A 23,550-nucleotide genomic window follows, 5' to 3' on the forward strand; every position below is an offset into this window, starting at 1 on the left:
CATTGCGTTATTTGGTCAGTTTATCTGCATATCATAAACTGCATATGCATTTAATGGATGTGGTAACAGCCTACTTATACGACTCATTAGATCGAGATATCTATATGAAAGTCACTGAAGGACTAAAGATATCTAAACCATCTAGTGAATATTCGCAAGGGTTATATTCAGTCAAATTGCAAAGATCTTTATATGGTCTGAAACAATCTGGACGAATGTGGTATAATCGTCTTACTGAGTATTTGGCCAAAAACGGATCCAAGAATGATGATATCTGCCCGTGTGTTTTCATAAAGAAATCTGCATCTGGATTCATTATAATTGCTGTGTACGTTGATGATTTAAATATCATTGGGACTCCTGAAGAGATTCCAACAATTATAAAAACTCTAAAAAAAGAGTTTGAGATGAAAGATCTTGGAAAGACTAAGTTTTGTCTCGGCCTGCAGATCGAGCATATAAAAGGTGGAATCTTTATTCATTAAACAACATACACAGAAAAGATCTTGAAAAGATTTTATATGGATAAGTCACATCCATTAAGTACCCCAATGATCGTAAGATCTTTGGATGTGAAAAAGGATCAATTCCGTCCTAAAGAAGAAAATGAAGATATCCTTAGTCCTGAAGTACCATATCTTAGTGCCATTGGAGCACTAATGTATCTTGCTAATAATACACGACCTGACATATCATTCGCGGTGAATTTACTAGCAAGATATAGTTCCTCTCCAACCAGAAGACATTGGAGTGGAATCAAACAAATTTTTCGATATCTTCATGGAACGGTTGATATGGGATTGTTTTATCCCTATGGATCCAAGTCACAACTAGTTGGCTATGCAGATGCCGGATACCTGTCTGATCCACATAAAGGGAGATCTCAAACAAGATACCTATTCACATATGGTTGTACAGCTATATCATGGAGGTCCACGAAACAGACGATAGCAGCAACCTCCTCTAATCATACTGAAATACTGGCGATTCATGAAGCTAGTCGCGAGTGTTTTTGGCTGAGGAGTCTGATTCAATATATTCTGTCATCATGTGGACTGATTGATCATAAGATAGCTCCAATTGTCCTGTTTGAAGATAATACAGCATGCATTACTCAACTTAAGGGTGGATACATCAAAGGTGATAGAACAAAGCATATTTCTCCCAAATTCTTCTTCACTCATGACCTTCAAAATCAAGGGACAATTGATGTCCAACAGATCCGTTCAAGTGACAATCTGGCAGATTTATTCACAAAGTCACTCCCAAAATCCTCCTTTGAAAGATTGGTACATGAGATTGGGATGCGCCGATTTCGAGACATTAAATGATGTCGGCAAGAGGGGGGACTGTACTCTTTTTTCCTTGGTCAGGTTTTTTTTCCATTGGATTTTTCCTGACAAGGTTTTTAACGAGGCAGTCCACATCGCTAAAGGATTTTGTACTCTTTTTCCTTCACTAAGGTTTTTTCCCTCTGGGGTTTTCTTTAGTAAGATTTTAATGAGGCATAATCTTGAATGGTCATCTAATAGGGAGTGTTGTGATAAGTTCAAAGTACGTGGATGCCCATTCAATATATGGGCGGTTTGAATCTCCAAGCCAAAATGAAAATAAATGAAATTTTGAATGTTTTGACCTTTGTATCTATAAATAGAGGCCTTTGCCTCTGAGTGAAACACACACAACAATAAATATAACAAAAGCAAATGCTATTCTCTCTCTTTCTTCTTTTTATACTCCTTTCTAGCTTTATATATATATTTATGCAATTCTCTCTCTCTTTATTTTTTATACTCTTTTCTATTTTTATATATATAAAAATTATTATTGAGCTAATTATTTTAATATTAAAATCTTCTATTTATACATTTTTATTTTATATTTAATATATCTTTTATTTATTATACAACAGATTCTTCGATTTGATTCCTAAATTTTCACATTTATAAGTTATATTTTAATTTAAAAATTAATTTTGATTATAAATTATTTTTAAAACTTTTATCCAAACATAATTATTGTTTTGAATTTTGATATATGGATAGCAAAGAGAATATGAGTAAACTAAAGTGGATAAGCGCGTCCGTCATTCACCCATCCCGTCACATCATAAACGCACACCCTCCTCCACTTGGCCATTCGTGCATTTTTTTTCAGAAATTAATTTTTCGTTTTTTTAAAATAGATAAATATGAGAAATGCTATGTATTTTTTAATATATTCTTGTGTGTGTATTTTTTATTTTTAGTATTAAAAGTTATTAAGAAAATTCGAAAAAACCATTTTTTTATATTACAGAAAAATTCAGTAAAAATACGAAGAAAAAATAATAAAAAAATTATTTATAAATAAAAATATGATGTGTTAATGAATATTTAGTTTCAGAAAAAGGATTTGATTGGCTTAATGCGTTTTTCCCCCTTAGTTTTGTAAACAATAGATTGAAATAAGTAATAATATCTTTGTTATTGATTGTTTTACTTTTTTGGTGATTATTTTACTTCCATGTCTTAAAAGAAAAAAAATAGTAGGACTAAAATTAAAAAGTATTTTGGGTGCATTATTGAACAATATGTAAATTATAAGATCTAAACAGGTTGGTTAAAATAGCGGAATACATTTGATTTTATATATGACAAAAAAAGTGCCTTTAAAACGTAATGGTAAATTCTATCGCACTGCTATAAAATGGGTATACTTTATGGTACAGAGTGTTGGTGGCCAAAAGGGAGCATAAACATAAGCTAAGTGTGGCAGAGATGAAGATGTTGAGATGTATGAGCGGTCATATGCGATTGGATAAAATAAGGAACGAAAATATAAGGGAGAGAGTTGGAGTAGCACCAATTATAGAAAAGATGGTATAATCGCGTCTCATGTGAGAAGAAAACCGACAGAATACCCAGTCAGAACGGTGGATGAGATAGAGGATGAACAAGAAGTGGAAGGCAGAGGAAGACCTAAGAAGACCATCCATGAGGTAGTCAAATGAGATCTACATGTGAACGATATCGCTATAAACATAATATATGACCAAGTTCAATGATATCGTTTGATTCATGTAGCTGACCCCACTTAGTAGGACAAGACTTGGTTCTAGTTGTTGTACTAAAATTAAAAATAATTTACTTTTAAATATTTTGTTTTAGTAATAAGATAACATTTTAATTTAAATTTATGAAAAAGAATTTATCTATGAGAGACCTTAACTAATGTACTTACAACATTTGTTAGCAAAATTTGATGCAATCCCTAATCACAAAACTATCTATTAGAGACCTTAATTAATGTACACGTGTCCCGGCAAGTTCACCGTCTTGGCTTTCAAGAACAGCATCGAAGCAACACGAACCCCCAAGTCCCCAACCACTCTCTCTCTCTTCCGTCACACACAATCACACATACTTAACCCAATCCCTATTTCTCATTCTTCTTCTTTCTCTTTTTCTGGATTCCTCACTCACTCCGTCACTTAACCAATCTCCATTCTTCTTCATCCACGAGATTTTTTGTTTGTTTTTTGAGGTTGCGACTGTGAGTGAGAGTGGGAAATAGACATGTACGTTAATTCCATGAGAAAGTCCTTCAAGGACTCCCTCAAGCTCCTTGAAGCTGATATTCAACACGCCAATACCCTGTCAGTTTCTTTTTCTTCTTCTTTCTCTCTCTTTATCTTCAATTTTGAAATTTTTGGGCTCAATTTTGTTTTCTGAATTGAACGGTGATCATTTTCCTCAACAAGGTGCAATTTTTTTTTTTTTTCTGAAAAACGTCTTAAGGCCTCTCATACTTCAGCTTTTAATATTCCCCCCCTTCCTCGCGGGAAACGGTTGATGAATGCCTAGTGTAAGATTTTTCTCGGTATGATTCTTCTTTGTGGGGGGTTTTAACCTCATGACAGTATTCTTATTTGGAATTTTCCTCATTAATTAGGGTTTGTTTAATTTGTTGAATTATCATGGCTAAAAGTATAGCTTTCAGTGTTGATTTACACTTGATATTCCTTTTTGTCTTTTTCCCTCTAACTCCTTATCAGCTTTGTGAAAACTTAATACTTCTGAACCCCCTAGCTTAGCTACCTTTTTTCTTTAATCAAAACCTCGGCACATACCTCTAATTTTGTGTGTTTTGGTTGCAATAATTTCTCCCCTTGAAGTGTGACATTATCACATGTTATTACAAGAGTTGAATTTCCCATTATGTGTATGATGATATGCTTTCCCTTTGGTAAAATTCCCCCTGAAGGTTTAGTTAGTCTAAAGTTCTGAACAGTGGATTCTGTAGGGATTCCAATTTTCAAATTCTTCGTAATTATCCCAAATTATCAACATTTTTCATGATGCAAAATTCTTGTATGTGTGTGTAGGGCGTCAGATTTTTCAAGGGAGTATGATGGTGCATGCCTTCAGATGAGAATGTCATACAGTCCAGCTGCACACCTCTTTCTTTTTTTGGTGCAATGGACTGATTGTCACCTTGCGGGAGCCCTGGGATTGTTGAGAATCCTAATTTACAAGGTAAGGTGTTTTGGTTTTTGGTTGTGATGCAATATTGGAATGAAGGACATGGAGAACAATGAAGAGTGAAGAATTTGGATCATGATGTAGGTTTATGTGGATGGGACAACCACCATGTCTACCCAGGAAAGAAAAGCAAGTATTAGAGAATTCTATGGTATAATAACTTTCAACCTCTGGTATTAATGCAAGATTGAACTTGCAAATTTGCATGGGGTTGTTGATATCTTGGTTTATGGTTTCTGCAGCGGTCATATATCCCTCTTTGTTGCAACTTCAAAAGGGGGTCACTGATACGGAGGATAAGAAACAAAAGGCTGTGTGCATGGAGAGGTATCGTAAAAGAGATGATGAGGAGCATTGGCAGTCTTCTGACATAGACATTGAAAGAGAAGATGAATGTGGGATATGCATGGAAATGAATGGCAAAGTTGTGTTGCCCAACTGCAATCATGCCATGTGCCTGAAATGTTACCGAGAATGGTACTCCCTCCCCTCCTTCCCTCTCTCTTTCTCTCTCTCCCCCCAAAAGAATGTGAATAATTTGTCTACTACTTACTTCGATATGTTCAATTACCTGTGTTTCTGTGATAACAAATCTACCTCTATGGTTTAGTTTGGCTCGTGCATTATAATTATAGTTACTGTAACTTCTTCTTCAAATAATAAAATGTAATCTGCTGGCTATGCCCAGGTCCTCAAGGTTTTGGGCTTGCTCAGTTAACCTTGTAAAGTTAATTTCTTATGCCCATGCGTTCAGGACTTGGTCGTTTTTTTAGTCTTACTATAAGAATGAACTGGTTTTAGAATCCCATGCTTGATTGCTGGTGTGATTTCGTCATAGACACACCCACCAATCACCATGCATATAAATAGTTTTGTTTGTTAGATATAAAATGATGTGTGCTTCTACTTGACATTCTTATTGCTATTTGATTATGAGTATCAATAAATTAAACAAACAGAACATGGAAGTGTGAAAGAATTGGCCGTCTACTGTGATGATGGTAACCTTTTGCCCTTTAATAAAGTCTATTGCTCTTTGGTACGAGTAAGGTGCATACATCTTAACCTAATCAAATGTCTTTAGTTAGTGCCCTACTACTTTTTGGTGTACTGGTGTGTTGAAATAAAATTTATCTTTCTGTTTTCTTATGGAACTACTATGAGTTTAGTTGCATTTTGATGTTTATTAAAACTGGAAATATTAAGCTATGACATCATTCTGTTTTCATTGTTAATTAGATCGAAAAATTGAACGCCGAACTTTCTGACTTTGAGGATTGTGTGTAGACTTGTATTCGAATTCCAAGGCATGGGGTTATACAACTCGTACTAGTGAGTAATGACTAGTTATTTCTTGAATCATAAGTTTATGCGAGAATGGAACATTGTCATCTTTAGGTTCTTGGTGATACAAGCCTAGGTTTGATTGTCTATCATCTAATATCCATCAGCTAGTAGGTTATTTACTAGATAGGTAAATAAATAAGTTAAGCTCTGTTATGCTGAACAAGTTATTAGCAAGTTAAATCTGGTAAGGCACTGGAACTTGTTTGTGATGTTGCAAGTTGCAAAAGATGTACGCATTGCTGGCAACCTGGCATGTAACCTGGAGGTCACAGGAGTTGCGGAATCAGCCTTTTGAACAAACAAGGTGGGGCTGGCATCTGGGTCAAAAATTTCCCTGTACCCTGTGCGTGATGGCTAACGGGGACTTCATATCTCCAGGTTGCATTTGTTGTACCACGCTACCACGGTAGCCCGGTTATCGAAATTATAGCTGTTGTCTTGTACCTCTGGAATTGTGCTCTTTATGTATTCTCTCAGTTAAACGATGCTTAAAGAATTGGGTATCCTTTTGCAGGCGAACAATCTCTCAGTCATGCCCATTTTGCCGAGACAGTCTGAAGAGGGTAAACTCTGGCGATCTCTGGGTTTTCACTGACAGGAGAGACATAGTAGATATGGCAACAGTGACAAGGGAGAATCTTAGAAGGCTTTGTATGTACATAGACAAGTTGCCTTTGGTTGTTCCGGACTCCTTTTTTGAGGCCTATGACTCTCACATAAGGTAACGATAAGTGTGACCGCAACAGACAGATTTTAATGTATGCTGTTGTCTTCGGGTGGATACTAATTCCCTTCCAGTTGGAGTTCTAGCGATGTAAAAGCCCAAGTTCAACCCGGATTCTGCAAAGTCTAGTTTATATATATTATAAATATCTATATCTATATATTTATAGAGAGTTGCAGTGGTTTGCTTCCCACTTCTACCAGAAATATCCAGCCCTGTGTTGTTTTGGGTTGGTGGTGAAGTTGAGATGTTGGTAAATTGTATGTAGCTTAGCTCATTTGTATATCCCTGTACAGATCCAAATCCAATTACTTATTAACAAGAGATTTGCACATTCTGTTCCTTTTCATTTTAATTCTGTATGTACCGTTTCAGTAACACTTGTTTTTTTATCTTCGACTGAATGTATGTATTTTGGCACAATGTCAGGTGGTTTTTCTGTATTGCATTTCATTTTATTTGATGTGGATTTTTATGGTTTTCTTTTTTTCAGTAAAAGAAAAACACTTGCTAGTTCATCATTTTGCATCTCTTACTAGGGTAAAGAGAAAGCAGAGAGAGAAGTGAGCAATGTAAATTGTGCTTTGTTACAACTTTTAACCATCCAATTCTCTCTTAATTCCAACTGTAAGAGAAATTACATTACATTTGTGGTTCCAGGTAAGGTATCCCCTCTAACTTCATCGGCTAAAATTAGCCTTACAGAAACAGGATACAGATCTAAGAATTGGACTCCATTGTTGCAAGTCCCTCCTTTGCCAAGACGTCTGTTACCCGGTTTGTATATTAATAAAAGGTACACTTATAACTTTTAACTCGCGTAAACAGGCATGAAATGCTATAAAATCCCATAGCTCTGCTCCACAGCCTCGTCAAGTTTCTGAGTTTGCTTCAACATTATTATATAGTTATACTAATATCTCTATATCTCCACTTCACACTCTTGGAAAAGTTGCAACTGTATTCTTTATATATTTGCCTACCAGAGTTTTAAAAGGAAAATCATGATCAGGGAAAGAAAAGAAAAATAGTTCCTATCGAAATAATCAGGAGTGTTAATAATGGGTACCTTCATCCCAGCATGCGTTGTTATTTAGAGAGTAATCAGGAACAAAAAGTGGTGGCTGAGCATTATGGTTAAGGAGGGAAAGCCTTGACCGAGTATAGTAATCATAATCACTGTCATAGTTAGAATCAGGACCATGAGCTTTTAGAACCAATGCAATTATGGTTGATAATCCCTGCAAGTGAAGACCAGAAGATTAGAACTTAAAACCTTCTAAAGTGCTAAAGTGAAATGTCTCTGTACAAGTTAGATGAGCATAATGTTCGAAAAGTTTGTGATACACCTGTGCTGAGATGATCACTAGCATTATCCATTTGCAAACATCAAAATTTGACTCCACAAAATCCGTGAAGTCGCTGAATTTTCCAGTTGGGTCCTCAGGCAAGTCCTGAAAGGTGCATTAGCAGTTGAAAAAAATGGAAAAGAAAAAGGAATATCATTGCCATGATGAGTATTGAGAGTACCTTCTCCCAATCAGAATTGAGGAGAATGTCCGCTGTTACTGCACCCTCCAGCAGAAGAATTATGATCATGCTCACCATATACTAGCTTTGAATTAAGGCCATTAATCTCAGAATTATGGAAAGTGCAGCAAGCCAAATGTTCCACTTAGTTGATAAAAAGTCTTTTTTCTTTAATATTTTCTTTAATAACTTAATTACAAGAATAATAATCACAAAATTGAGAAGTATTATGTGTGATTCAATTTGTTAGCTGTTCCATTCTACCGTATACACTTGACATAAGCAATGAAAAAGGATACACATGAGAGACAATAACCATTCATGCTATCTGCTGCCATATGTCCTAGACATGTTACCACACACATGAAAACACCAGTGCAAATTAAAGTATAAGCAAACCTGCAACAGAAAGTGAAAGCATAGCAGCATAAACCACTACTTCAAATCAAAAGCTCTAATACTAGTTAATATATAACATGGTTCTAATCACTAGTACTAATGCCATTATTAATTTATTAGTAATGAATAATGATAACAGAAGGAAGATTTATTTTGAGAATAAAATAAATACATAAATGGAAGTATAATTGATTACCATGTCTCAGATACAAATTCAAAAGTAGGTGGTACATCTTCTCTTTCTTCTAGCCAAATTTTGATTATCCATAAACCATAAATGATCATTGACATGCCTACCATTCCCATGATAGAATTAAAGAATTTAAAGAATGATCTTAGGGTTCTTGCAATTGAGATCATGTTAGAGAGAGTATAAACAAAAAATCAATGCAGGTATTACTTGCACAATATCATTTACCTGCAAGGTTGTATATAAGCTATCAATATAGGAAATTTCCAAGAAATTATCATTGTAAGTACAATTACCATATAGAATAGATAATTATATTTTTATATTAGTTAGAGAATATGTAGTTGCTGTGGTGTAGTGGTTATCACGTTAGTCTTACACACTAAAGGTCCCCAGTTCGATCCTGGGCAGCAACAAGTATTTAATTTTTTCAATTTAACTCGCTGTTACAACTTACAACTACAATCTCTTCTCTAGCGGCATAAACTCTGATAAATTTTGTTAATTTAGAGTATTAGGGTTTTTTGATCCCTTTCTCCCAATCCCAAGTGTTATATTCACGTTGTTTGGGTTTAACAATCTTTCAATTGTGCTCACTCACTGTTAACGTCACCTTCTTTTGTAACATAGGGCACTTCGATTGTTGAATCCATTGATCAGAATCGCACAAGGAAGTGAAAAAGAGAAGCTGTGTCAGACTCACAATGCCAGAGGTTAGGATCATTGCGAAGAATTTCATGGACATGGTTGCTTCCATGCCCGCTATGAAGCTCGATAAACTCTACGAAAATGGATTCATCTGTGAAGCTATTCTCAGGTCATTTTTCTTCCATCCTTTTCCCACCAATTATTTTGGATTTATTTAAGTTTCTGTTTTCACTCTTTTCAGAAAGCTGTTGTGAATGTTTTTTGATAGATTCTTACCTATGCTTCGACCACCCCGCGAATCGTATTTAATTTTCCTAGCTTTTGGTTTTTTTTTTTTCTGGAATGCAGAGTTCTTCAACTTCAATCACTATTAACGTTTTTTTTTTTTAAATCTTTTTAAAGGTTTAGCTTACGGCTATTGTTAATGTTACTAGTGTAGACAGTTTTCGTCCATAAACTAAAAGTTTTAAGCTGCTAATGCATTCATTACACACAGAATTTAAAACTGTCTCATTGTTAACCTTAACTTTAAAATTCAACACTTGTTAGCCATACCTTACTTTTATAAAGCTTGATTTAAGTGCGTTATGTGATAGTATTGTTGTGACCATACTTTGGTAACTTGGTGGCTTTAAATGTATATATATCTTGAAATATCAGGTCTCTGCCGCCTCTTGGGAAGAAATATGTGTTACAGCTGCTTCATATCGATGTGCCTGTGGCGGCTAAATTATTGGAGGAGTGGGTGCTTCCAGATGGATATACGAAGCACAGAGTAGCCATTGATAGATTGGTTCAATTGAGAGTTTTTGTTGAAGCTGTTGACAGGTACTACACATTTGTTCACTTCTGAAAACTTTTGTTATAGGTATGTTATTTGAAGATGACTCACAGAAATCTATCCTTTTGAATGATTCAAACTGGTTCATTTCATTTCAAAACCCAATTGGGCAAATATTATCCCTTAGCCCTTAATTTGGGATACAGACATCATTTTTTATGTCTTGTAATGTGGTTGAAAATCTTTGTTTGTGCATTATTTTTTATCCTTTTATGTGTCCACTGATCCAGCTTTAAAAGTTACCACAGTTCTAATATCTGGACATTGCTATTATCAGTTTGAAGCCTAACCATTTCTCATTTTCTTTCGTAATTGTTTTTCCTATTGTCAGGAAGAATGACAAGACTTACAAACTTAACCCAACATTTCAGAAAAGTCTCCAGAAACTTTTAGTACATGGGTAAGTTGTAGATTTTTTCCTTCATGTTCATGTTAATAGTTAGCTAATCCTGTTCTCATGTTACCATGACTATGAGGATTTATAAAATTGTTTATTTCAGTCATCCACTCTTTGCAATATGATAAAACTATTCCGCTTCATGCATCATTTGTTAATTAACCTATATAACCGATGGTTAGTCTCTGCATAAAATTAAATGACTTCTACCATTTCCCCCTCATTCTGGTAGTTTTTAGGAAAGCAGTCAATCTTATAAATTATAATATAAAATGTAGACTGTGGTTGTGCTACAAATTTGAGATTTGCTGTAACTGGTAATATTTCCATGTGATTAAATACTGCAGTGGAACTTTGCCAAGGGAACCAATGCCATCTAATATTACCGTAAGGCTCCCAACCTTAGATGATCTTGAGGCTTATGCTCTTCAACAATGGGAGGTAGAGTATTCAATCTCTTGACTCCACTTGATGGTTGTATCTTGTATCTAATCTATTTAAGAATTCTTTATATTTATTGATGCATAAGTCACTTTAGTAATTTTGTATCATTAATCTGCAGCACCCATTTGTTTAAATTTTGGTCAAAATGAAGGCTAACCTTTCCATGACGTTGTGATGAACTAGTGTTTCTTGTTACAACTTATAAGCTCAAGTCTTGTGGAAAAGCCCTCAAATATTAGCTCCTCTTTGATGAAAGTTTTTCAGAGGCGGCTGCTAAGTCAAAGGTTTAGTTTACTTGGCAACTTCTCAATTTTAACATAATACTCATTTGTGGACTTTTTTCTTATTTTTCATTTCGATACAGAGACAAAGAAGCTCCAAAACTAACTGAGAGTGGTTTCCAGTTCTTGGTATGCATTAAATGATTTACAAACTACATGCACTTATTGTAATGATTGGCCTATATATTGAATGTATCTCTTGTCAACTATAGCTGATGGAAACAAATGCACAACTTTGGTACATCATCAGGGAATATATCTCTAATTCTGAGGTAACTAATTTCCTCCCTATTTTCCCCCAATGTTTTTGTTATTTGTTTTCTGCACGCTCTTCATCATCTCTTTGGTGCAGGAGAGGGGTGTTGATGCAGCTGACTTGATCTCATTCATGCTGGAACTTAGTTTTCATGTCATTGGGGAGGTAAGATATTACTGGTCCTTGGTGCTTGGTGAATGGTGGAAATTTTCTTGCATAAGAAGGATAATATTATGGTAACCTGTATTAGTTGAAAAAGTAGTGGTCTAATTAGAAACACTTTTTTGTCTTGTTGGTTTCTTCCTATAACAGTATTCCTATTATATGTAACTGTAGTGTAACAGGACATTGATGCACTTCTTTGCAATGTATAGGCATATAATATAAACTCATTGACCGATTTCCAGAGGAGCATAATTAGGGATCTAGCAGACCTTGGATTGGTCAAACTTCAACAGGTTACAATATTTCTTTGCTTAATTTTGGAGATAATATTAATGAATTTTAACTCAGCAGTAATTGTCTTATTTTTTCTTCTTTTTGTTGAAACTTTACAGGGTAGGAAAGAAAGTTGGTTTATACCTACGAAATTGGCAACAAATCTTTCAGTGAGCTTGGCTGATTCGTCATCTAGAAAAGAGGTTTCTTATTTTTCCTTGGATTGATTTATTTTGCTAGAAATTTGGTAAATTGGCCTTGTTTCACCGTGTGGTTTAGGGTTTTCTTTGTGCCTTATTCATGTCGACCTCCTTATTCTTTCCTCTGCGTTCCTTCTATTATCCCAATACATTTTTTGCTTGTAAGAAGACATAAAAATTTGAAAACAAATTTAGATGTTGCTTTAAGATGTATGAATGTTCGTGGGGTTAATATTCCAAATGTTCCTAAAAGATCACGTGTACGTCAATTTGGATCAAATTGGCCCTTCTGCTAATTAGATGATAATGTGATGCAAAACGATTATGCCATGTATCATCATTTAAGTGATGGAAGGACTAATTTGACTCAGTTGTGTCTTTTAGAGACCGATTCAAGGCATTTGATATTTCAAGGACTAAATTTATGTCCGCGTGATCTTTCAAGCACTATTCTGACTATTAATCCAATATATGTGTTTAGGGGTGTGTACCCATCTAGGTTCTTTTGTTTGGTCATATTTATGGAGATTTCTGCTGGGATGGTTAGGACATTTTGGTTGGTTCCCGTGCAAAAATTCAAGCTCACAAAAATTGTGTATTTATTGTTTAAACTTTGACTAAGATTTTTAGGAGATTTGTTGATTCTTTTTGAATATACAGCCTCAGACTGATGGCTTCCTACATTTTATTTCCCCAGGGGTTTGTGGTTGTGGAAACAAATTTTAGAGTCTATGCATACTCTACTTCAAGATTACATTGTGAGATTTTGCGGCTGTTCTCAAAGTATGCCAAAGGACAATATCCAGAATTCTATATTCTTATGGATATGAGTTGTTCTTCTTCCCAGATGTTATTTTATTACAAAGTCTGTTTTGTTTTTTAATATCCAGTAGCTAATTAATTGTGATGTATACAGGGTAGAGTACCAACTCCCAAATCTTATTGTTGGAGCTATTACAAAAGAAAGCTTATATAATGCTTTTGAAAATGGCATTACAGCAGAGCAGGTAAGCATTAGAAAACCAAAATTGTTTTCTTTTTTCTTTCTTTTTTTCCTTCCTCTCTTTCCTGGGACCGTCTCCATGATTAATAGACACTAGTTTATTATTATTATTTAAACATTTAACGAATTTTTGTGTCACGATCTTACTTTCATTGTTATTTCGTACCAGACCTCTAGGAAGTTTATTTCAGGGGATCTTATTCAGACTGTGCATGGTTTTGCAGATTATCAGCTTCCTTCAGCAGAATGCTCATCCTCGGGTTGCAGATAGGACACCAACTGTCCCGGAAAACGTCACAGACCAGGTTTTAGATATGTATATGTATATATGTACATATAACAACACGAGTGTTGGTTTTCATTTTTCTGATGCGTATTGCCACAATGTGACAGATTAGGCTGTGGGAATCGGATCTAAATAGAGTTGAGATGACTGAAGCATATTATTATGACGAATTCCCTTCAAGGGTATGCAAATTAGTATCCCTGAGTTCATTTCATGTCCTTGATCACGTTATGTCTAATATGATACGTTGTGTCATATGTGTGAGCAGGATGTATTTGAAGGTGCATGTGACACTGCCAGAGAATGGAACGGTTTGTTATGGGAAGACTCAAAGAAAATGCACATGGTGGTTAAGACCGGGGTACATACATACGTACGAGAGTATTTACGCAGCCAAAAGTAGAAGCAAAATGCAAAGACCATATGGAATGGTGCATCTGCATCCTGCTAACGTGCTATGGAAAACCAGGAAACAAAAATTTGCATTATCTTTTGCTCCTTGGAAGGGAAACAGATGGAAGAGGCAATGGGGTCACACATTAGGGCATTATTCTCTTTTAGTTTTATAAACACATGCTGAAATCTTTTTCCAATACAGCAGGGTTAGGTTATATTGTGGATTATGTTCGAGAAACAACTTTCGTGTAACAAGGAAATGCTTCTAGTTTGTTGACTAAATGAAAAAGGGTTAAAGATGCCAAATCTTTTAGTTTGATAGTCTCAATATGTTTGAGACTTCTGATGATCTTATTGTAAAATATGCCACACTTTTGAGACTTTTTTACTCCAAATATTCAATAATCTCTTGCTACTTATTCGTTATAAACCAAAATTTAGAATAACATGTAAATCTTGTGTTTCCACTCTCAACTATTTTATCTTACCATTCACTACTTCATAGTCAGTTCGAAATTCCATTTTTGCACATGTATAACTAAATTAACTTGTTTGGAAATCAGAGAAAATATTACGTCTATGCCTTATTTGCAAGATCTTATCAACCAATAATTGAGAGGTGCAAATACAAATGAATATTATTAAAGTATGAACGGCAACTTCCAGTTTCATTTGTTTGACTTGTATTTTTCTTTTTTGGTTGATAGAGAAACTATCTTTTAATCCTTCTTTTGCATCCAGAAGTTTACTAAAATCTCGTTCCAACTTTTAATTATTTTGCCTTTTAAGATTGGTGGTATAATGAGTAGGTTAAAGGGTAAAGAAAAAAAAAAGGCTAAAAACCTAACCTTTTTCTAATAATATTCAGTCAATTTTGTTATTTTTTCTTGGCCAACTCTATGGTGCATTTCACTTGGTGCCTAACTATTGCCTCCTAGTCATATGTAGGGCTGGAAGTGAGCCAAGTTGAGTCGAGTTATACCAAGCTCAAGCTCAAGCTCGGCTTACAAAAATTGAGCTTGACTCACGACTCGACTCATTAACAATCGAGCTTATTTCTTAAGTTCAATATCGACTCACCGAAAGCTCACGAGCTGGCTCAAATAATAGAAACATAAATACAATCTATAATTCTATATCAATACATTATAACTTATACATTTTAAATTTATGTCTTACATTAAAATTATATGTTAAAAATAAATATAAAATTTTAAATAATTAAGATCATTAATATATATATATATAATCGAGTCAGCTCACGAGCTAATGAGCTGAGTTTATCCAAGCTCAAACTCGACTCATTTAATTTACGAGCTCAATTCCAAGCTCAAGCTTGGTTCACTAGCTCACGAGCTTAGCTATTGAGCTATTAACGAGTCGAGCTCGAGCTAGCTCATGAGCTGGCTTGACTCACTTCCAGCCTTTGTCATATGGCACATTTTTATTTAATCAGTGTATTTAGGGAAAAATAATTGCTGAAAAGAAGCTGCTATTATTCACCAAGATTTCATCTGAGATTCATGAAGTTACTGACCAGATAGAAAACTACAAACCTAGCTCAACCAACTATCTTTAAATAAAACCATGCATGCAGTGGTTACACACTAGTTATGCTACCAATGAAAATTCCATATAACAATAGCAGGATGTAACATCAAACTAATTCCTATCTATGCAGAAGTATCCGGGTATTTAGGGTCTTCATATTGTGGCTTCTGCTTCTTTACAGGCTCAGGCTCAGGCTCAGACTTTGGTGGCCTATTAGGAATAACTTTATCAGCTATTTCTGCTTCAACCTCAAACTGCAATATATGCATAGATATACATATTATAAGATGAATATTCCTAAAACATCAACATGCAATTACTTATGATTCATAATTATATTCTCAAACCTATACCCTGTAACTGCAGCCAGATACACAAGCATGGAAACATTCCTGTACATGAAGGGAAACATGAATTAATCCTATTAATATTAATTAAATGAGAAAGCATGTTGTAACATATATAACTAGAAAAGGAAATTAAATTGCCTCGGAATAACTTTGAGATCCAGGAGAACGATCAATATACGCACTCCACTTCTGGTTCTCGAGTACAGGGTCCTTGTAGCATAATTGATTGCACTCCTCCAAACCTGCTTAACCAAATAATTAATACTCTATTAGATTTAATTAAAATTAAAAAAGCATGGATATGTTTAAGTAAAGGGATCTAACATTCTTCCCATGTGTCTCCATCTGCATCACAACCCTTTTTGCAGAATACTCGCCCTGCATACAAAGAGAGAAGATTTAGCAGATGGTTTGATGAATGGATGGTGTCATTACGTGATTACATACATGGGATTTGGGTGAGTGCTGCGTATTTGTTGTTGCATTGGCCACCACATGGAGATGCCCATTGCTCTGGTATCATTCTTGTTACTTCTTTCACTTCGCGCGTAACAAACTGAAACATCAACGAGAAGGGATCATGTAACATGCACAACACAAAGGGTAGTTTCGTCCATGATGCATATTGCATGTCCTATTACTTCCCACTGCCAACTGTATCTCCGACTTTCCTGCATCGTCTCAAAACATTTTCTTCCCAACAGTAATTCGTGGATCTCAACCCAACTAACATTTAACAAATATTTAAATATTTAAAGAATTTAATTTTGATGCTCTCGGTGTAAATAAGCATCTAATTATGTAATGTTGTATAAAACGCTTTACATTAAAATTAAAATAATGCATAAATTAATTTTGATTCTTTTTGTGAACGTTAAATTGGAACAAACTGACTTATAAATAATCTATCAATTTGGCACTATGTTAATTAAGATTTAAGAAAATTATTATCACAAACTAAAACATTATCAGAAAGAGGAAACGACACCGTTTAGCTCTCTACGCCATGGATAGGATCACGTAATAGGATAGCCAAGGAGTGAGTAAACAAACAAGAAAACTGAAATTCGGAATCCAATTTATAAACCGTTCCCCGGAGTGAGTTGGACTCAGAAACTCGGCACTGACTCAGCGATGCAACTCAGCAGCTGCACCATTAGCTGCAGCAGAAAGCTCTTCATTTCCCCTAACAAATCTTCGAAGCCAAAGCCTTTTTCCAAGCGGTGGTTGTGCTTGACGATCTCCAACTCGGCCGAGTTTAACTCACTGGAATCGGAGACACTAAAGACACTGGAATGGAGCTCCGTGTGCAAGCAGGTGGCGGCATTCACCTCCACATCCATGGGCTCCTCTGTCGCCAACAACGCCCGCTTTCCCGTCGGCCGCTCACCTCAGGAGAGCCAGATGCTTCTCGATCAAACCACGGCGGCGAGGCTCATCTCTCGGCCGCCGGACTTCTCCGAAATTGAGGACATATCGGAGATTGTCGCCGTCGCCAGTTCCGGCCAGCTGCTAACCATCCGAGAGCTCTGTACCGTTCGTCGCACGCTTAAAGCCGTTAGGGAGGTGTTCCAGTATTTGGAACAGTTGGCTTCGGATTCTAATAATCCAGAGAGGTATAAATCTCTGAACCTTTTTGGCAATTGGTTCATAAATTTTACTCCTTTTAAAACTTTTTCGTATTATTCTGCTAGTTCAGTGAAATTGCTTGGTTTCATCTTTAAGGTGAATAAGAGTGTTTTATTTTTAATTTAATGCAATCATCAGTAGGGAAAGAGGAAAGAAAGAGGAGGAGAGAGGGGGGGGGGGATTGTGTTATTACTTTCATAATAATCTTAAATCCTAATACTTGTTCGACTGAATAGATTGTCCAATTATCAGGACAAAAGATTTAGATATATGCTTTTGCTGTCAACCATTACTTGGAGTAGTAACCTATGTGGTTTTTATTACTTTCATTTTATTTTCTATTTCTATTGGTATGAAGTTATAAAACCTAGCTTTCCCTAATGTTCAAGGCATTTTCTTAGTCGGATTCAGTTCAAGCAGCTTCTTTTATGCATTTGGCTAGCTATTGTATTTTTCTTTGACAAAGTTTGGAGCATAGATCATATGGTAGTGGATTCTCATGGTATGCATAGTGGAGTACTCAAATAACTTTATCCATGCAATTGTTTCCAATTAGGTACTCTCCACTTCTCGAAATATTGCAACATTGTAATTTCCAAGTGGGCTTGGAGCAGAAAATAGAGTTTTGCATCGATTGCAAACTTTCTGTTATTCTTGATAGAGCAAGTGAAGAGCTGGAGATAATCAGATCAGAAAGAAAGAGGAATATAGAAAATTTGGATTCTTTGTTAAGGGAAGTATCTTCTCGAATATTTCACGCTGGGGGTATTGACAGACCATTAATTACTCAGCGTCGATCTAGAACGTGTGTTGGTATTAGAGCTTCCCATAGATACTTGCTTCCAGATGGTATAATTCTGAATGTTAGCAGTTCTGGAGCAACATACTTTATGGAACCCAAAGAGGCAATAGATCTTAACAACATGGAAGTTAGACTTTCAAACTCCGAGAAGACTGAGGAAAGAGCAATTTTGAGTTTGCTCGCATCTGAAATTGCAAATTCAAAACAGGAGATAAATGATTTATTGGACAAGATTCTTGAAGTTGATCTTGCTTTTGCAAGGGCAGCTTATGCTCAATGGCTGAATGGGGTATGTCCTACTTTCAGTTTAAGCAATTTTGAAGGCTGTGATTCCGTTGAAGAGAACAATGATTTAACAGTAAATATTGACGGTATAAGGCATCCATTACTTCTGGAGTCCTCTCTAAAAAACTTTAAAGATGGTCTTGCACTAGGATGTGTAAATGATGCTGATATGGGTAATGGAAATGGAGCTCTGAAATCTAAAAGTATGTCAAAAGGTACGTATGAATTCCCTGTGCCAGTGGACTTTAAAATTAGACAGGGAACCAGAGTGGTGGTCATCTCAGGACCTAACACTGGAGGGAAAACAGCTTCCATGAAAACGTTGGGCCTGGCATCGCTTATGTCGAAGGCTGGAATGCATTTGCCTGCCCAGAACTGTCCAAAACTGCCTTGGTTTGATGTTATCCTGGCAGATATTGGAGATCACCAGGTAGTATCTGAACTATAATTTGACCCATAATGACTTTAATTTGATATGGTCTCATTTGCATGCCTGATCCTTTTTTCCCCACCTCTCCATATTGAAGTCCCTTGAACAAAATCTATCAACTTTTAGTGGGCACATCTCACGTATTTGCAAGATTTTGGAAGTGGCCTCGAAACAGTCACTTGTTCTTATTGATGAAATTGGCAGTGGAACTGATCCTTCAGAAGGTGTAGCCCTTTCTACCAGTATCTTGCAATATCTGAAGGAATGTGTTAATGTGGCTGTTGTGACTACTCATTATGCTGATCTAAGTAGAATGAAGGAAAAGGATATCGGTTTTGACAATGCAGCAATGGAATTTTCACTTGAAACATTACAACCAACTTATAAGATCCTATGGGGATCCACTGGTGATTCTAATGCATTGAACATAGCACAGTCAATTGGCTTTGACAGAAATATAATTGATCGTGCACATACATGGGTAGAGAAGTTAAAGCCAGAACAGCAGCAAGAGAGGAGAGGGATGCTCTATCAATCATTACAGGAGGAGAGAAACCGATTAAAAACTCAGGCTGAAAAGGCAGCATCCATTCATGCAGAAATTTTGAACACATACTACGAGGTAGAATCTTGATGTTTCTCTGGAAAAGGCAGCATCCGTTCTTTGTTTCTTGATTCCAATTTATGTTCCTTGTTCCACATAGTATTATAAATTCGTAATTAAAGTTATTCCTTGTCTTGGTTTATCCCTAATTTTCATCTTAAATTAGTTCACTAATAACCTTTACTAGGCTGACAAATCCTTGGAGATGACCGAGCAACAGTTGTTGAAAGTTCAATACTTTTTTGGGAGTTTATGCATAGAATATGACTGTGTGGTTGACTCTATTCACAATCACAAGATTCGTCAATCCAAAAGGATTCATATAATGCCTTTGTTGCCAGAAAAAATTGTCTAGAAAAAAGGTTTCTCTTGTTTTCTATAAAAATTTAATTGATTTCTATTATTTCTGGAGTACTTCATTTCCTTCTTTCACCTCCATCTCTTATAAAACTAAAAATAAATTGTGAAGATCCAAGATGAAGCAGAGGACCTTGATAAACGTGAGATGGAACTTATGGCAAAGGAAGCTCAGCTAGTCCAACAAGAGCTAATGGATGCAAGATCTCAGATCGAAACTCTGATACAGAAGTTCGAAAAGCAACTCAAAATTGCTGATCGAGATAAACTCAGCTCACTTATTAGAGAGACTGAATCAGCAATAGCCTCCATTGTAAAAGCTCATACACCTGCAGAGTCATTTCCCATCAGTGAAGCTGATCGTGCTTCATATACTCCACAACTTGGGGAGCAAGTTCGTGTCAAGGGATTGGGAGGGAAATTAGCTACAGTGGCTGAATCACCTGGGAATGATGATACAATCTTAGTACAGTATGGCAAAGTGAAAGTCCGTGTGAAGAAAAGTAGCATCAGAGCTGTTCCATCGAGTGGAAAGAATGTTGTAACGGGTTCTTCCGCTCTCCAGGGGAGACAGGTATGTAAAGTAGTTTATATCTTTTCTGTCTTGTATAGTTCAATTGATATAATTGTCCTTTTAGGAAAAATTCGACTTGGATATTTCTAACACATTGCATAGATAAAGTAATTTCAGACCCGAACATTACTGTTTCCTATGACCATTTTTCTGCATCAATTTATACTATTTGTTTGTCCAGTAATACTAGGATATGATACATGAATGATTCTAAATGTTCAACATTTGACTTTTGTACTTAGATCGTTTTGAATGAGTAAATTGAGGGATTGTTCAAATTATGAAAATTTTTGGGCTCAATCAAAATTCTGAATTTTTAACATCTGGATGTAATAATGTTGAATCTGCAGAATGGAGAATTGAGGAGAAATTCAGAGACCAACAGCAACATAGAACCTTCTTATGGTCCGGTAGTGCGGACATCTAAGAATACAGTGGATCTGCGAGGTATGCGACTGAAAGAAGCTTCCATTAAGCTTGAGATGGCAATCACCGAATGCAGGCCATACTCTGTTCTTTTTATTGTACATGGCATGGGAACCGGTGCTATTAAGGAGCGAGCACTTGAAATTCTGCGAAATCATCCACGTGTTACTAACTATGAACCAGAAAATCCAATGAACTATGGTTGTACCATTGCTTATGTCAAATGATGAAGCATTCTACTACACATCTTTGTCCTTATATACAACTTATGGTCTCTGTATAATAGGTATGTTATATTATATATGCATAAATATTAAATTGTAGATATGCACTGCATGTCAACAGCACTAGTATATGCATCAATGCATGTATTTAATTACCACCAGAAGATAAAAATGGATTTCGTTTCTTTCAATATGGAATACAGTACAAACCAAGGGAAAAGAAAACGAAAAAAAAGTTACAAAATGATTTATATATGTTCACTATTTGCTCATCAAACTGAAGCCACTTCATTCATTCACATCCCACACCCCAAATCACCACAAAATCGCAGAAAAATCACATTAAACAGCAACAAAATTATCAACACAGCATTCTTGATTGATTATTCTTGCTTTTTGGTTTTTCCACTGAAAACCCTAGCTATTTTTTCCGTAGGCACCAAAGGCAGGTACGGAGAAACCCTATACCTATCCTCCACGGCGGCCATTACTGCCTCATTGTACTTCGCCGTGCAGTATGCTGCCGTTGGCAGCATTGTGCCCACCAAGCGTGGGAACAGCGGCAGCGAGTTCAGCCTTTGCCAGGCCGAGGCTGCATATTGCTCTGCCACTGGCTCGTACCTCTCATACAGCTCCTTTGCGGACGGCTCATACTTGGTATAAACGTTTTTCATGGCTTCAGTAATGGTGTCTCTCGCGGCAGCGGGAGCAACCTGCATGGCAGCCACAGAGGCATCAACCTTCTTGTCGGCATAGCGGAGGATCTCGTTGGGGACAAGGTGGTAATTGTTGTAGATGGGTTCTATGACGTTCTTCATGCACTCTTCCACCGTCTGAACGCCGGGCTTCAAGGAGCCAGAGCTGTCCTTGGCATAGTTGTAGGCAGCGGACCACCGCATTAGGGCTTGTGTGCTTGCAGCGTGCACGAACCCAAGGTACTTTAGCTCTTGTGCTTGTGCTTGTGGTTGCTCTTCTTCGATTTCAGATACCTGAAAAATTAAGTGCTTTACTTAACGTTGCATATTGCATGGCATGCATGAATGAAATTATTAAAGATTAAACGTGAAAATAAACTAAAAATTAACAAATAGAAGAGGATAATTACGTTTACGTAAGGTACCTGGTTCTGGTGTGATTGGGATGCCATGAAATAAAGGAGTAGTTTGGTTTTGATTCTGATGATTGGATAATAAGAGGTTTTGTCCGGAGGTAATGAATATGAGTTTGTAAATTTGGGAGCTTTTTTCTTTTTACTATAAATATTGTTGCGCTACTTTTGATTATATTCTTTTGTATATATTTTTCTCTTGGTATTAAAAATAGAGTGTAAAAGTAAAATATAATTATTCAATTAAATTTATGTATTTAAATATTTTTTAAAATAATTCTTTTGTATATATTTACGGAATATCTTATACATACTAATAATAGTAACTGTAGGGTTAGGGTGTGGAAATCAATGGCTAGCCTGGAAATAAGGGACAAGGGTGCCTTAGTTTTAGAATTGAACCTCATCTGTGTGTGTTGACGATATGCACTTACGGACTATGATTTTGACTTTTGACATACGTGAGCTGTCCAGAGAAAATTTTGTGACTGTTTACTATGGATAAATTCGAGTTTGGTCAACAGGATGGTTTTATCTTTAGTAACGGTTTTTCTCTTTTTGGATAGGAATAAATTATCAGTTTCTTTAATTATATTACGTATACAAAAAACTTAATTACCAAATTAACTATAAATATAAATTATATATTAAAAATATATAATATATAAATAAATATATCTATTTTTTGTGAGTAATTTTTAGCTAATTTCCTCAAAAATAGAAGGTTGGATACTCTTTATGATTTGTTTAATTATTATTGAAACAATTAATTTATGTCATCATGGTTAATACTAACTACCTCTTTAATCTTAGTTAATTAAACCAAATTACTAAATCATGGTAAACTCATTTTACAAATTACAAAATTTTTTAAAGAGATCTCATTTTTCAAAATTTTCACTCTATCCAATTTTTTCAATATGTTCCGGCCAAAATAAAATAAAATAAATAAAATAAAATCAAAAGCTAAAAATAAAAGTTAAACAAATTCAAAACAAAAACCGAAACAGAAATTCAAAATGTCGAACAAATTCAAAAGAGAGAGGATGTGTATAGTCTGAACTCTGAACCACATACTTAATTATTTATGATCATTATCTCTAAGATATCCACCCCTAATTTCCTTATAAGTGTTCTTCGTTTTTACTTTTGATTTCGCTTTCTTTTGAATTTTTTTTTTAGTTTTAATTTAATTTTATTTGTTTTATTATTTTTTGGTTTTAGAACACATTAGGAAAATTTTGGATGAATTGAGAATTGAAAAATGTAAAATGAGACCTTTTAAAAACGAACGTAATTTGAAAAAT

The 23,550-nt window shown here is 35.5% G+C and overlaps 6 protein-coding genes and 1 non-coding gene across 9 annotated transcripts; 4 read left to right on the plus strand and 3 right to left on the minus strand.

Moving 5' to 3' along the window:
- Positions 1-3,314: 3,314 nt before the first annotated feature.
- LOC107480810 (E3 ubiquitin-protein ligase AIRP2) lies at positions 3,315-7,017 on the plus strand. The gene is made up of 5 exons (XM_016100986.3): positions 3,315-3,637; positions 4,367-4,517; positions 4,608-4,674; positions 4,766-5,000; positions 6,385-7,017. Exons 1-5 carry the CDS (start codon positions 3,558-3,560, stop codon positions 6,593-6,595), a joined length of 744 nt encoding a protein of 247 aa, XP_015956472.1. The 5' UTR covers positions 3,315-3,557; the 3' UTR covers positions 6,596-7,017.
- A 171-nt stretch (positions 7,018-7,188) lies between these two features.
- Positions 7,189-8,912, minus strand: LOC107480811 (tetraspanin-19). The gene is made up of 6 exons (XM_016100987.3): positions 8,720-8,912; positions 8,424-8,523; positions 8,125-8,205; positions 7,944-8,048; positions 7,664-7,835; positions 7,189-7,573 (listed from the first exon to the last, which is right to left on the minus strand). The coding sequence occupies exons 1-6, from the start codon at positions 8,881-8,883 to the stop codon at positions 7,530-7,532; spliced, it is 666 nt and encodes a 221-aa protein (XP_015956473.1). The 5' UTR covers positions 8,884-8,912; the 3' UTR covers positions 7,189-7,529.
- A 144-nt stretch (positions 8,913-9,056) lies between these two features.
- TRNAV-UAC (transfer RNA valine (anticodon UAC)) lies at positions 9,057-9,129 on the plus strand. The gene has a single exon. It is a non-coding gene; the product is annotated as a tRNA-Val (tRNA).
- Positions 9,130-9,187: 58 nt separating this feature from the next.
- On the plus strand, positions 9,188-14,357 carry LOC107480809 (general transcription and DNA repair factor IIH subunit TFB2). Its single transcript, XM_052258300.1, has 15 exons — positions 9,188-9,530; positions 10,022-10,189; positions 10,534-10,602; positions 10,947-11,040; positions 11,227-11,327; positions 11,408-11,453; positions 11,537-11,596; positions 11,677-11,745; positions 11,955-12,038; positions 12,138-12,221; positions 12,916-13,001; positions 13,135-13,225; positions 13,446-13,526; positions 13,615-13,689; positions 13,776-14,357. Exons 1-15 carry the CDS (start codon positions 9,418-9,420, stop codon positions 13,908-13,910), a joined length of 1,356 nt encoding a protein of 451 aa, XP_052114260.1. The 5' UTR covers positions 9,188-9,417; the 3' UTR covers positions 13,911-14,357.
- Positions 14,358-15,421: 1,064 nt separating this feature from the next.
- Positions 15,422-16,908, minus strand: LOC107480812 (uncharacterized). 2 transcript variants are annotated; one of them, XM_052259247.1, is made up of 6 exons: positions 16,793-16,908; positions 16,252-16,360; positions 16,129-16,182; positions 15,943-16,046; positions 15,808-15,846; positions 15,422-15,708 (listed from the first exon to the last, which is right to left on the minus strand). In XM_052259247.1, exons 2-6 carry the CDS (start codon positions 16,325-16,327, stop codon positions 15,577-15,579), a joined length of 405 nt encoding a protein of 134 aa, XP_052115207.1. In that variant the 5' UTR covers positions 16,328-16,360; positions 16,793-16,908; the 3' UTR covers positions 15,422-15,576. The 2 variants fall into 2 exon arrangements, with proteins under 2 accessions (XP_052115207.1, XP_052115206.1); XM_052259246.1 differs by lacking the exon at positions 16,793-16,908 and having other exon boundaries at positions 16,252-16,556.
- Positions 16,830-22,754, plus strand: LOC107480807 (uncharacterized). Of its 2 annotated transcripts, XM_016100983.3 has the most exons (6): positions 16,830-17,420; positions 17,990-18,950; positions 19,048-19,572; positions 20,024-20,485; positions 20,836-21,197; positions 21,572-22,754. In XM_016100983.3, exons 1-5 carry the CDS (start codon positions 16,939-16,941, stop codon positions 21,136-21,138), a joined length of 2,733 nt encoding a protein of 910 aa, XP_015956469.1. In that variant the 5' UTR covers positions 16,830-16,938; the 3' UTR covers positions 21,139-21,197; positions 21,572-22,754. The 2 variants fall into 2 exon arrangements, with proteins under 2 accessions (XP_015956469.1, XP_020994654.1); XM_021138995.2 differs by lacking the exons at positions 20,836-21,197; positions 21,572-22,754 and adding an exon at positions 19,742-19,916 and having other exon boundaries at positions 20,024-20,163.
- On the minus strand, positions 21,288-22,034 carry LOC107480706 (stress-related protein-like). The gene has a single exon (XM_021138997.2). The coding sequence runs from the start codon at positions 22,032-22,034 to the stop codon at positions 21,519-21,521; it is 516 nt and encodes a 171-aa protein (XP_020994656.2). The 3' UTR covers positions 21,288-21,518.
- Positions 22,755-23,550: the final 796 nt, after the last annotated feature.

This window comes from Arachis duranensis, chromosome 3 (assembly GCF_000817695.3).
Source record: "Arachis duranensis cultivar V14167 chromosome 3, aradu.V14167.gnm2.J7QH, whole genome shotgun sequence".
Taxonomy (NCBI): Eukaryota; Viridiplantae; Streptophyta; class Magnoliopsida; order Fabales; family Fabaceae; genus Arachis; species Arachis duranensis.